Here is a 14,596-nt window from a genome sequence, read left to right as displayed (position 1 = left end):
GACGGACTCCAGTAGATTTTCGTCTTCAGTCAAGCTCTAGTTCCTTTGTACGGTCACGTGTGTAACTTGACAATATGATCTCATGCTCATTGACCTGCCACAATTATATTGTTTCAATGTACAGCAATTCATCTGGGATTATAGATATAGCAATGAGTTGGATGGGGAGAACTACTGAGACTTAAAACTGAAGCTAAATCATCTAGGGCTCCAGGACCCAATGAAATACGTACTGCACTGATTAAATAGAAGCAGTCCTTTTGGAGGCAGGATTTCTGCATCTTATTTCACAAAGGTACAACTGATCCCTACTGTCCGAACTGGGTTTAGAACAGGACACCACAGCAGCCGAGAGCTCCTATCTTGATGACTGCACTGGCATCATCTACCTGACAAAGACTGCACCATTTTGTGGAAAGCTGAGGGACCTTCGATCAGGTAGACAGGGAAATGCTTTGCAGCAAACTGTACAAAATGGGGACACATTCCTCTTTGTAGAAACTAATTTGAGCCTTGCATACTGACACTTGAGTGCTGCTCCAGACTGGCTACAAAGGGACTTTACCAAATGGGAACCCAAATGGCTTCACAGAGGGCCGCATTTAGGTCCCAGGTCTATTTATTCTCTTCTTTTCTGATCTTCCATATCTATGACCAGCTCACTGCTTTCTTTGGTTCAGCACATCACCCTACTAGCCTACGTACACAAGTTTGTTCCTATTGACCAGACTCCCACTGGTTGCACAGTGAAACAAATATTTTGATCATGAACGGCAAACTGACAAAAGGTTTTGAACTTTGGAAAAGCTTGCTGTCTGTATTCTGGATTTGCAGACAGGGTGAAGTAGTGTCCAAGTATAAGTATCTTAGTGTCATCTTTCATAGTAAAGAAGCTGGAAAGCACATATTAATGGCTGGTTCATTCATATAAGGAGGATCTGTTTGTTTGAGAATACTCTCAGTTTAACACTTGTTGTGGATAGTCTGGGTCTATTTTAACATGCATTTGAATCATCCTTGTCAATCTTGCAATCACCCTGCAAAAGTGCTTGATAGAATCAAGTGCGATATTTTACATAATTTTTGAGTGACAATAATTCCTCCTAATCCTCAATGCATGATGAGACATATTGGGTGTCCCTGCAGTATCTATATTTTCTGACACAGCACAAACAGAAAACTTGGCTCAAGCCCACTCCTTACTCATGCTGTTTTGATCTGGAATAAACTTTGATCCACTAAAATGCCATCAAAAAAAGCTTTTTGTACTTACTTTATCCACTCAGATATTTGGGGTTTTGATGTTATGCACACATAAAGCTGAAGAAGATAATCTACTAAGAAATGTTAACACAGAGCTACAATGAAGTTCTAGAGTACTTTGAACAACTTAAGACCGGCTGTTTTGTAAGAGAGCATTATAGCTCAGTTACCTTTCAACCATGTAGGTTTGCTAGTGTTTTTCTTTTTTAAACTTTATTTTTCGATTTTACCCAGTTACAACAATTCAGTATTGTTCAGTCACTGCCAATCCCAATGATAAATTGCAAAAGCAAAATTGTATACACAAATATTGTACGTAAATCATTGGGAGCTTCAAGATGCCTGCAATACGATATTCAAAATTCGGTCCCATTAGCCTCTTCTAATGTTCCTTTTCGATTATCATCAATACAGTCACCTCAGAGTGTCCCTGCCCAACTCCAGAAAAACAAAGCCCCAACCGTCCTTATTGCAATTACCCCAATAAAGGGCACAAGTGGAGTGACCTAGTGAGTTCGATACATTTTGGTAGTTACCCCACGCCCTCCGGGACCAGTCCCTTCTCCAACTGAGAGAGTGAGTTCTGTCGCATCGTCTCCACATATGCCCGATATGGGCCCCATACGTCCTTAGGATGAGATGAACTCTGCATCATGCTAGCATACACTTCACTATTGACGTTGCAATAGGCTAGGCTGCGTAGCCATCCCTTCAGATTAGTGGCAGCTCTACGGCCCCAGTGTAATAACACTTCTCTTTTAGCAAGTAATAAGCCCAGAGATGCAAATCGCCTGACCATTTGGTGAAAATTAACTGTGTACCCCAGCAGTGCTACATCGGTGTGGGGATAAGAGTCAGGTTAGTCATGCCTCCCAGTGCGCTGTGGACTTGCTCCCAATAGGTCGTCAGTTTGGGACAGGTCCATGTGAGGTGTGCGAAATCTGCATATTGGGCATGACATTTCTGACAATTATGGGATCTTGACGGATCCAGTCTGTGAGAATGTGCAGGGGTAAAATAAGTACGGCGTAGGAAGTAAAAGTGGAGACGTTTGTGCCTGCTGTTAAGTGAAACGTCTTTCGTGACTGTAAAGCACTTCTCCCATTGTTCGTCAGTGATAGCGCGGCCCAAGTCCTTCTCCCATGCAGCACGTATTCTGTCATCATTTACCGGTCTCAGTTTGGCAACTTCTTTATAAAGTTTAGATGCGAGGTGGGCACCAGTCTCGTTTTCTATGAGCAATGTCAGGGGCTTGAAAGCGTCAGGCTCTAAAGGGTAGGTAGGCAGAGCGACGAGCAGTGCGGAACGAAGTCGCCCCAATATGAAGTTGTCCATAAAGGGTATGTCTTGGAAATGAGTATCTTCAGATATCGAAAAGATATGTCCCTCCGGGTATACACCACCCTTCTTGGAGATGTCAAATTTGACCAAAGTGAGTTGCACTAATTTCTCTCCAGTTATGTACAGCCAAGGAGGATTGGGGAGAAGCAGGGCAGATGAATACAATGTGGTGGCCCCGGAGAGCCGACACAGCTTATCCCATGCCCAGCAGGTGGTGGAGACAGTCTGTAGATCAGACGGGTCCCGGGGGACACCTTTTGGCAACACAGTGGCCAACTTATCGGGTAGGACGAAGTCTGCCTCTGGGCGTAAGTATGGGATTCTGGCGTCTGGGTGGAACCAGGCATAGGCGTAGCAGCATTGAGCCACTAAATAATATATTTGGAGGTCCGGGACGCCATAACCGCCTCTATCATAAGGAAGGGTGAGCACCCACCATCCAACGCGTGCACGCCCCCCCCCCCCCACACCAATCGGATTAGGTGCTTGTGTAGCTTTAAAAAGAAACCGTTCGTAAGGGGTATGGGAATATTGTTAAAGAGGTATATAAATTTGGGGGAGTACCACCATTTTATGTATAGCGACTCTGCCCGCTATAGACTGTGCTCTCCATGCCACTGGAATCAAGCTATTCTGGCTGAAGAGGGGTGAAACCCCGAAACCAGTCCTAGGAAGCTTGCTTCCAGTCCAGGGAGGACCTGGCTTGGCAGTTCGGGCTGGACTGTTCCCATGAGGCACAGGGTCAAGACTGATTTGCATATGGCTGGGTTCAAACTGGAACGGCATGGTGAGCAAAACAACTATGGATTTAGGCCCAGATCTCTGTACTGGGGTGAATGTATGACATTGTTCTGCATTCTGTCCATCAACTGTTGTTTTTGTTTCAGCCAACGTTCCACCCGAGTTTCCAAGGCGCACACCGCTCGTCTATAATTCAAGCTGATGATCTGTGAAGTATCCAGGTGAATGTGTATGCCTAAGTACTTCACCGAGTCTGCGCACCACTCGAGGGGAAACTCGCACTCATGAAATAGTACAGCTGGTCAAGGGAAATATCACCGATTTATGCCAGTTGATGCCTAATCCCAAAAAACGGCCAAATCTGAGTATTTCTCTAACTAACAGATCTAAATTATTCTGGGGATCTCTAACATAGAGGATCGTGTCGTCAGCATACAGCGAGACAAGTAGGGGGCCTGTGTTGAGCGGTAAGCCTCTATGGCGATGCCTTTCCTGGAACTGACTGATCAAGGGATCCATAGCCAGGATGAACAAAAGGGGAAATAATGGGCAACCTTGTCGCGTGCCGCGGGATAATGAGAAGGGCCGGGATAATGTACCGTTTAGGCGGAGTCTCGCAGTGGGCTTGTGGTATAGAAACGCAGTAGTAGATATAAACCCCATTGGCATGCCCATTCGTTGCAAAACCGAAAGAAAAAAGCGCCATGCAAGAGAATCGAAGGCCTTCTCTGCATCAAGGAGGATGGCCGCAGCGGGAACGCGGAGATCGATTCTGTGGAGTACTGAGAACAGCGTCCTGAGGTTTAATGAAGTAGTGCGATGGGGGATGAAACTGGACTGGGCCGGCGATATGATATATTCCATAAACTGGGAGAGACGGTTGGCGATAATTTTAGCTAATATTTTATAGTCCAAGTTTAGCAGTGATAAGGGTCTGTAGGAGCTACAGAGAGACACGTCTTTGGCTGGTTTAGGAAGTAGGTTAATGACAGCTTCACGGAGTGTGGGGGGGAAGAATCTGCTTCTCCAGCACTTCGGCATACACTTCAATCAATTGCGGCGCCAGTATGTCCTTGTAGGCCTTATAAAAATCTCCAGTGAAGCCATCTAACCCAGGGGCTGAGGAGCCACGAAGAGCATCAATGGCGCCCAGGACATCTGCCTCTGAAATGGGCACAGCCAAGAAGTCATGCATTTACTTCTCCAGGCACACCAGTGCAATTTCGGAGAGGTAGGATTCCTGTGCCATGAGATCACTCCCCAGTTTAGGTTTATACAGGGACGAGAAAAAATCCAAAAATGCATCATGTATTCCCGTGGCGGTGTGTGTCTGAGCATCGGATGAGTGTAGTTCGGAAATGTACGCTCTACCATAAGGGGGCCAGAGCATTTGCGCCAAAACTCTGCCAGGCCTCTCATTCTCCCCATATCAACGAGCAAAAATAGTACCTCACGATCCGCAGTCTCGCGGAACTCAACAAGAAGGGCCAATAGTTGTTCTTCCATATCCGGCCATATTGCGTGGAGTGTTGTGGAATCTAAGGCCGTGAGCTCTTGTTCTATACGCACTAGTGTGTTGCGGAGGTCCTTAAGTACTCCTGCATAGTTGGAAATGCATACACCCCGGATATACGCCTTAAAACCCTCCCAGAGTACCGCCCAAGTGTCTACTGAGCCTGTGTTGATGGAGAAATAGTCCTCAATTGCTACCCGTACCTCTGTGTTAATGGGACCGTCGAGAAGGGCTCGACTGAGGAATCGCAATTGTCGCTCATACCCCTCTGGACGAGGCACCCCAAGGAGCAGCTGTACCGGAGAATGGTCAGAATAGGTTCTTAATAGCGTCGTTAGAGACCAGAACCATCCTGCCACGCCAGGGGAAATGAGCCAAAAGTCTATCCTGGTCCAGGTATTGTATTGGCCAGAATAATGGGTATAGTCAGTTTGTGTTGGGTTACGGTGTCGCCAAATATCTAGTAGTAAGTGCTGCTCGCAGAGCTCTAGCAGAGCCCATCGTGCTCTAGGTTTGGTGACTGGAGAAGTGGCCGTACTGTCCAGGCCAGGGTTGAGCAGTAAATTGAAGTCTCCTCCAAACAAGAGGAAGCATGGTTCTAATCTCGTCAATTGAGCAGACCGTGTATGGAAAAAGTCAGGGGTGTCTGTATTCGGGCCATATACACACACCACTGCCATGTAGTGTCCCATGATCGTGCCTGTGATAAGGTATCTACCTTCATCGTCCCCCACCATTGAGCCGAATCGGAAAGGGATGCTTTTGTGGATGAGAATGGCTGTGCCTCTGGCGTAACTGCTGTAGTTGGCGAAATATCTATGTGTCCCCTAACAAGCCGCAAAGCGGGCTGTATCGGATTTGGGTAGGTGTGTTTCCTGCAAAAATGCAATGTCCACCTTGTGTCTCAATAACTAATGAACCACCCGCCTTTGTTTGCGATGATCATTCAGACCACGAATATTCTAGGACATTAAGGACAAGGCTGAGGGACCTTCAATGTTTCCTGGCTGGGCTAATTTATGCGTATGATACGATGTAAACAAGGAACAGTGCAAAATACGAAACTGCGACAGTGACCATATTCCATAAACTACTTGAAACATGCAACCAACAAGATATACCCCTCCCCCACCCCCACTCAGCCTTGCTGCACCCAAAGTGAGGCAAAACCAGAACGAAAATCAGACCGTGGAGTACCAATGTACAGTACAATTAATTGATGGACCCCGATAAGGGTACATCCTAAATAACAGATACAAACCCCAGGTGTACACCTTGAGGGGTGGCAACGCTACGTGTCGACCAGCAAAAAAATATATAACAGATGGATCAAGTATATTATCCCCAGCTTATCGCACAAAGGTTAGATTTGACCATCACTGCAAAGCTATCCAGTACCAGGATTTGAAAAGACTTTGACACTGGCATCTGAGCCGAGGCGAAGGACCTTCCCCCCCCACCCCCGGCCCTGATCTATTCTTGTTTTGTTTATAAGCATGACAGAATTCTTGCCCCTCTGTAGGAGTGTCGAATATGCGGGCCCAACTGCCCACATCTATCCGCAGCCTGGCAGAGTACAGCATGCCATTCTTTAGGCCCAGGTTTCTGAGAGTAGCCTTCACTCCATTGTACTATCGGCAGGCATCCTGCACCATCACGGTGAAGTCTGGATAGAGAGACAGTTTAGAACCCTGCCAGATGGTGTCGCCACGCTCCCTGGCGAGGCGAAAAGCGTTGTCCCGGTCCCTAAAGTTCCTCACACAGGCAATGATGGGTCTGGGAGAGCATCCTGGATTGGGCCGAGGACCTAGGGATTTGTGTGCCTGTTCTATCACAAACCCCGGGGTGAAGGCTTCCTTCCCAAACAGATCAAACAATAGGGTCTCGACAAATACATCTAGATCGCCAGTGGCAGTGGACTCAGGGACTCCTAATATACAAATGTTATTGCGCCTACTGTGCACCTCCAGGTCCACATTCTTTACAGCTACCTCTTTTAGTATGCGCTCAATGCGTTCCAGATGTTTCGAGGACTGCGCGATTCTATCCTCAATGTCTGAGATGTGAGCCTCAGCCACATCGAGTCGCCGGTCATGGACCTGAATCTTGACACCCATGTCCGCCAGGCTCCTGTCCAATACATCGAACCACCCATCCAGGGCCTTGAAGCCAGCCCTCATCTCCTGGAGCATGGCCGCAGACAATGCCGGGAGCGTGTCTGCGTGTTCTGTGCCTTGCGCGCTGTCCGACATGCCCGTGTCGTCCTCAGTGGCCTTGTCGGTAATCTTCTCAAAAGGCAGGGCCTTTTGTTTGGAGTCTTTGCGGCCCATGCCACGGGCCGCAGTGCAGGCAACCCGCTGAAAGGGTTAGCACCAACAGGTAGTGTGTGAGTACCAGGCCGGGCTCCAGGGGGCAAGCCAGAAAGTCACAGTGGGATGCAGCAGCCCGTGCCACATTAGGCATGATTAGTGATGACAAAGTGAGTAGGCAAAGGCCAGGCTACAGGGGAGACGCAGCCAGAGACTAGCACCAGGAGATGACCCTGCGGGAACTTTTCAGCATCTCCATAAGAAGTTGTGAACTCGTCTTTAGCTGGGGGAGGTGGAGCCAGAAAGCAAAAGTCTCAGTACCCAGTCTGAGACACCACCTTTGAAGATGGTAGGCCCCGTCTCCTGGGGTCGGGGAGCTCTCCGACGTAGCGTTGTGCTGTGCAGAAATGCGCCCTTGCTGATGAGGAGCAGGAGACCAACCACATTGGGTGAGAAGGGAGTAACCAAAGAAGGGAGAGGCCCAGCAGGAATATGGCACTTAACCGCAGCTGGAGATGACCGGGAGCAGCTGCTGACGTTCTCGGGCCTCAAACGCACAAGGAGCAGGTGGACGCTCCGGAGCTCGTTGGCACATCAAACACTGTTGGGAGGAGGGGCCGGGCCGCAGGGAGACCAGTTACAGCGCACAGAGGATCTCTAGCGGCCGGCTCCTCCCTGTCGTTTACATCGAGCTACCGTCCGTTAGGCAGCCTGTAGGCACCTCGCGGGCCCTGTCCCCGCATGGCCTCGGAAATGGTGGGTGGACGCTTGTGGGGCCCAGGCAAGACCAGATGTGTCCATACACAGAACCCTCTTGTGGTGTAGCGGGGGGGATCACTGCCGCAGCCCCGCAATCCGCCTCTCCGCCCCCGCGACGCGCACAACTCACCACCTGCTCCCGCTGCGCGCCTCATCGAATCTCGGCTCTGTCCAGTCCAAGGCGCACCAGAATGATGTTCTCCGCCCCTCAGCTTGCCTGCGCTGGATTTCAGCTCCGGAGGTACCTCTCAGCCCCGGAGTCGGCGCTTTGCACTCCGGGCTGTGTCAGCCCTCCAGCGCCGTCAGATCTGGGGCATCTGCAGCGCTCATTACTGGGGATAATGCTGACTAGCTGGATCGAGCGACGCAGCTTCAACAACAAGTGGCCATGTTGGTCGCTAGCGTGGCCACGCTCCCATATGTTTGCTAGTTTTGAATCCTCGTAGACGGGATTTGAAAAATCTTTCAGTAGATTGTGCCTGTGCCTATGTGAACCGTAAGTGTGGGCTTTAGTCACTTGACAGAGAAACTTAATCCAATATTATCACAATATACCCAGTACACCTGCAATTGAGAAAACGTTATCTATTCTTGTGGTTTAAAGAAAAAAAGAACCCACAACTGCCTTGAAGCATTGCAAGTGTGTTTGGAAGATTCCTCCAAGATTGCTGTCTACAGAGTGATGTGTATATACGGGGTATACCCAAATCACCCTCCTATATCCGGGGTATGGGACATAATCAAATATAAAACAGAAATGGTACGGAGGAATTAATATATGGTTTTTAATTCTGAGTAGAGTACATTCAATTACCCTCTCTTCAGTTTCTGTTTTTTACAAACATATTTTCCAATTAATAAAGACACACATATACAATAGCGCCGATCAATGGACAAAGTACATACAAAATGACATGTGAAAAAAAGCATATACAAAACTATACACTTAAACTAAACGTTGCCAATACCCAGAAAGAATGATACTAGTGTTCACACATTTATTCTGGGTGATACACTCAGAGGTAATCAAAGTGACCCCTTTAGGCAGGAGGACTTATTTTCCTATAGCTCTATTGTGTCACAAAAGGAGTTCTTAAACCATTCTTTGTAAGTTAAAAAATGACTCCTCCTTAATAAATGTCGACGCGGTCGCATTTCAGCCTTAGATGATCTTCTTGGCCTCTTCAGGACAAGGGCAATGGAACAAGAATCAATTCTTTTACGGGTCACTTGTATTACAGATCCTGGTCTGTTATGCCGTAACAAGCGCCTCAAACACGAGGAGAAACCACCTAAAGACTTAGCCCTCAGCTCTTCCACCGCGATCGTCACCGTGGGCTCACGCTGAGGATCGCAATGGAAGATTGTGAAAGCATTCAATGGAAGATTGTGAAAGCATTTCTACGATCACAGAGGGCTGACCAGGAGACAGTGATTCTGACTTGCCCATAGAGAAGCCATGGCACACATTTATGGATGGTTTCCCTTTTGAGAAAGAGAGTCTTTAGGTGGTTTCACCTTGCCAAGAAGATCATCTAAGGCTAAAACGCGTCCACGTTGACATTTATTAAGGAGGAGTCATTTTTGAAATTACAAAGAATGGTTTAAAAACTCTTTTTGTGACACAATAGAGCTATAGGAAATTAAGTCCTCCTGCCTAAAGGGGTCACTTTGACTACCTCTGAGTGTATCACCCAGAATAAATGTGTGAACACTAGTATCATTTTTTCTGGGTATTGGCAACGTTTAGTTTAAGTGTATAGTTTTGTATATACTTTTTTTCACATGTCATTTTGTATGTACTTTGTCCCTTGATCGGCGCCATTGTATATGTGCCTTTATTAATTGGAAAATATGTTTGTAAAAAACAATCTGAAGAGAGGGTAATTGAATGTACTCTACTCAGAATTAAAAATCATATATTAATTCCCCCGTACCATTTCAATCTACAGAGTGATAACAAATTTGTCACAGAAGCTATTAAAATTCTTGAGAAAAATAAGTTGCAGGAGAGGTATGTCAAACTAGAATGGTGACTAACTTAAAATTTTAGTTTCTGTATTTGGTGGCCAGCATTTTGGAATATAGAGACTAGGGATTATATGAGAATGATGAATTTTAATGTGAAAGTTTAACTTATGTTCCGATTGGCTATCTGCAATATTAAGCATCAAGTATGCATTTTAGATATATTATATGATTTTCTATTTATATTTTATGACTTTTCAAGTATAAGGTTAAATTGTAATCTTGATTTCTAATAAAAATACCTTTAACTTGAACGTAACAGCTTGTTCTCTAACTGAAGGCCCGATTGAATAAAATCTAATGGCGCGGAAACCACAATTTCTTAATCTCTTTGGTGTAAGACATGTTCCAGTTCTCTAGCCTGAACCCTCGACACCCTTATAGTCTGGTAAATGTGACGACAAGAACACAAACGTGTTCAAAGATTTCACAGAAAAAAAGGAAAAAAAAAAAAGAGTTTGGGGAGTGGGATAACATAGTAGAATTAATGCATACATTATTAACATAAAAACATTTATTAATAATTTAATAATCTCAACTTGTAACTTCACTAACACTAGAAAGCTGCTGGGTACAATACTCACTTTAGCTTTTTTCTCCCTCTCTGCTGGAGTATCTGTCCAAATAGATCGGTCCCCTGACTTTTCGTTAGTCCGTCTCTTGAATGTTCTTGGGCCAAGCCCAAAGTTTGTTAGTTCTGGGGGCAGCTCTGTCATCCAGGACTCTCTTTTAACTTGCTGGGATTCATCCTTCAGGAAAAAACGGAACATGGAATACGTGCTTTCATATGCTTGTTACATTTTCATGGAAAAACACACAAAAGGCAACATGAGCTCTACAAGAACTGATTCAGGTCATGTACAAATAAAGAATAAATTGAGATGGTGAGTCTGACCCAAACGCACATGCTGGCAGATGCTCTGTGAATAATTATTTTCACAAACTAGCTATTCTGTGTTCTCATAACAATGGCAGGTGGCATGGCCAGAAAGAACTTTCAAAGACAATCTGCGACTAGAAATTCAGATATATTAGGAAATTCATACATATAGATTTATATGGCTGCATTTTATGTATACATTACCTTCATATACTTGAGGAGATCTATATCTATATCATGGCTGTAGGCTCTCTCCCACTCCCAACTTGTGCGAACTGGGGGCATGTAAAGGGGGCAAAGACATATGTTTGGGAAGAGGTGTGGAGGGGACAAGTGTGTGAGAGAGAGATAGCAAATGACTGCTTTTTAGGTCTCGTCTCGAAGGCTGCGCTTGCGCAGTCTCGATCCGAGATTTAATGACTTGGAGAGGAGGGGCTTGAACCCGCCCCTCTTCTCCCCTGTTCCCCATTGGCTGGCCTCTTGAATGCTGGCCAGCCATTGGAGAAGAGGTCCGTCATTCCGATTAGGCCCCGTCCTTTTCGGATCGGGGGGGCGTGTTTTTTGCAAGAAGTTTAATTATCGCCGGCTGGCCCCTTTTTCCGCTGGTGGGCGTGTTTTTTTTTGTTTTGTTTTCACTCTTTCTATGGTCATTTCATGTCTGTTGCTGTGAGGCGAAGGATTCCTGGAGTTGGCTGGTAAGCGATCTTTTTTTTTTTATTAATGTATGTTTGTTTTCTTGCTTTGGATTTAACTTTGTCTTTGTTACAGGGCTTCCCCGTTGTTTCCCTGGTTTGTTTCTCTCACTTTCGACGTCACCGCTCTTCCTCTGACCGCAGTGCAGTCTGGGAGTGTAAGCTTACGTGGGGCCATTTTGTGGCTCCTTGCTGGTGGCTGCGTCTTGTCTGCTCTGTGTTTGCCCCTTTTCTGCAGTACTCGGTCCTCGGCGCGTGGACGACATGGGGCGGAAGAAGAAGAAGCAGCTCAAGCCTTGGTGCTGGTATCCTTTGTTCGGTGCACGCGGCAGTAAAGGATGACGCAGGGTCGGTCGCGTTTGGGGACGCATATTGGGCAGGGAATTTACTTGTGTGTGAGGGGCAGGGTTGCGGAATGGAGGCACAGTGTTTGATGAGGGAAGGTCTCTTTGTTTTAAGGTTAAGAAGGGTCGCCGCGTTTAGCAGACTGCTCAGTGTAAGCTGGGTGTACTTCCCGGTAGCAGCAAGTATGGAACTTGGAGTATGACTGTTTAGGGTCTTCGTGGTTGCAGGAACATTGTGGGTGTTAAGGAGGTGATAGCTTAAGGTGTGACCTGGTGAAAGGAGCAGAAACTGTGTAAGAATGCTGCGGGTGTTGTAAGTTGTGGTCTCGCGGTGCTTTGTAGATTGGGAACCTTGTTATGTTGGGATTGGTTTGCTGGGTGGAAGGTGTTGGTCTCGAGATAGTTCGTTTTACCATATGTTCTCCAAACACCCTTTATTTTGCTGTTCTCGGACAATTTAAGCGTATCTGTGAAATACGCGAACTCCACCCATGTTAATATTGTTCACTTTCTTGGTACTCCAACACTGCCATGTTCTCTTCAGGGTACTCTTGACAAGCCCTTCGCCCTTGCTGGTGTTAAGAATTCCCCTTACGCTGCCCAATCCTTGGTGGCTTTCTCCGACTACTTTAATTTCACCGACTTCTGGGCAGAACCCTTCCTAGCATCGGAAATTTATAATCTGTTATGCACACCCAATTTTGTACAGTATGTCCCCGTACCCAGCCCTAAAAGGATAATGTGTGTTAGTTGGATGCAAGAAAAGGACTTGGTATATGTGTAAGAAACTAAAAGGTTCTAGAGCAGGCTGCGGGCTTTGTGTGTTTTATGTGGTTCTTGGATGTAAGGTACGGGAAGTCTCGCAGGGGGCAAGAAGCGGGATTAGATTCGGGTGTTTGACAGAGGAAAGTGCTTTCCTGTGCGAGTAGTGCATGTGGCGCTGCTGTAGCTTAGTAATTGTTGAAATTTGGGCCTGCTGTGTTGTGCGCCCCTTAGGTTCGAGATGCGAGAATGTATTTACCTAAAAATGGCAGCGCACGTCACGTAGTTAACATTACATTTGAGACAGTTAATGGTCCCAATTAATACCGTAGTGCTGTTGGTGCAAGATGGTACCTGCAAGGACACTTGACTTATGCAACAGTAAAGGAGCCAATTATGTTGCAGGATTGACTAAATTAAGGAGCACAGGGCGGCACATTATGCTGCATAATTCGGTGCATTTTGTGATGGTATTGCTTCATTAGTTTGTCATTTTTACATGTTAATACTGCATGGACAAAGGTTTTACACCACTAGTACCAGTTTAAAACGTGAGTACAGCCATAAGCAACAGAGACCAGTCAACGTTTGAAAAGGGCCATCCAATGTGCAGCAACAGTTGCCACAGCTTTTTTTTCTAGTAACTTTTGACCTGTTTCAGCTAGAACCTACATTCCTGCTGAACTCTGCAGATTGTGCAACAGATGATGCGTTATGTGGCATAGGAGGTAAACACATAATTGTGCAGGAAACTGCACTGCCGCAGATTCGTATAATTAGTGGCCCTGGGTACCAGCCCTTTCAACCAATATTTGCATTGACATTGTGGAGCAAACATATATGGGATACATCTTTTGATATTTGTCACATGTATAACTAGGGTTTCCATTTTTATGGTATTTTTTTTCCATTTCTACATATTTGTTTTTGCTAATGGTATATATATATTTATCCATATTTGGGTTTTGTGAAGAAATGATGTTGAAACTAGTATATTTCCACATTTATGTAACCAATAAATGTGCCTTCATGCTTGAACTCCAGGTGAGTTTTAATATGTCCACCCACAGATGATACATCAATGCACATATGAAAACATGAAAATGTTAGTATCAAGGTTGTGCATATCTACTAAAAATTACTTTTTTAACCCCTTACCTGTCAATCTGCACAGCTAATGGCCAAGCAGTCATGATGGACGGTAGTTGGAATCACTCAAAATAATCAGTTTTCTGTTTTTATCCTCATTTAAAAATGGTTTTCTGTCTGTAGCTGCAAAAATTCGAAATTAGGGAGCCTTGGGTATAAAGTAACAGGAGATCAGGGACCCCTTTTCCTGAGGTTAGATAAACAGTGAATAGAGCAGGGGTTAAAGTAATTTTTGCTCAGCAATATTTGTTTCTAGATCGTCTGCTGAACTGGTTTTGTACTTATTTTGTTACTTGGAGTCTTTGTAATTTGTCAGTCTTGTCTAGTGTCCCAGAGAATTTAATTTTTGCTGTAAAAAAATCACTTTAGCCTAATCTACATTGCATGTCCTTTAGTATAGAAAATAGTCAGGTGTAATATATATACTGGTGACGTTTCTGTAGCCTGTATGGGGATTCAGTCTTGGTTAAGGTGTCGGATTATAAGTCTATTGTTAGAATGCATGTTGTGTGATGACCTGAGCTTTTGCCTAAAAAGTGATACCTAGTGTCTCTTCTGCCTCCACACTTTGTGCCTTCACTCCTTAAATTCAGCTACGCTGATAGCTGGTGAGTACTGCATCAGCAAGGCCTGCAATTCTATTAAACTCGAACTGTGGCTGCCTAACTAGGCAGAGATATGTTGGCTACCCATAGTGTCCTGCCTACCTCTGGTTTGTGAAGGCCAAAGAGGCAGATAAGCTGGCAGAACATCAGGTACCATTCGATTGCTTGCTCTGGGTCTTTTAAGATCTGTGACGCATGGGGGAACTGTGA

The 14,596-nt window shown here is 45.6% G+C and overlaps 1 protein-coding gene across 1 annotated transcript in view; it reads right to left on the bottom strand.

Moving 5' to 3' along the window:
• The window catches only part of GPALPP1 (GPALPP motifs containing 1), a 145,671-nt gene that overhangs the window by 23,666 nt on the left and 107,409 nt on the right, over window positions 1–14,596 (bottom strand). The window contains exon 6 of the mRNA XM_085621823.1: window positions 10,539–10,703. Within this exon, the coding sequence (XP_085477949.1) occupies window positions 10,539–10,703 (165 nt within the window). The remainder of the gene's footprint in view (window positions 1–10,538; window positions 10,704–14,596) is intronic.

This window comes from Triturus cristatus, chromosome 8 (genome assembly GCF_964204655.1).
Source record: "Triturus cristatus chromosome 8, aTriCri1.1, whole genome shotgun sequence".
Lineage (NCBI taxonomy): Eukaryota > Metazoa > Chordata > Amphibia > Caudata > Salamandridae > Triturus > Triturus cristatus.
Note: the sequence above shows the minus strand (reverse complement) of the source record. Positions and strands in the feature narration are given on the sequence as shown.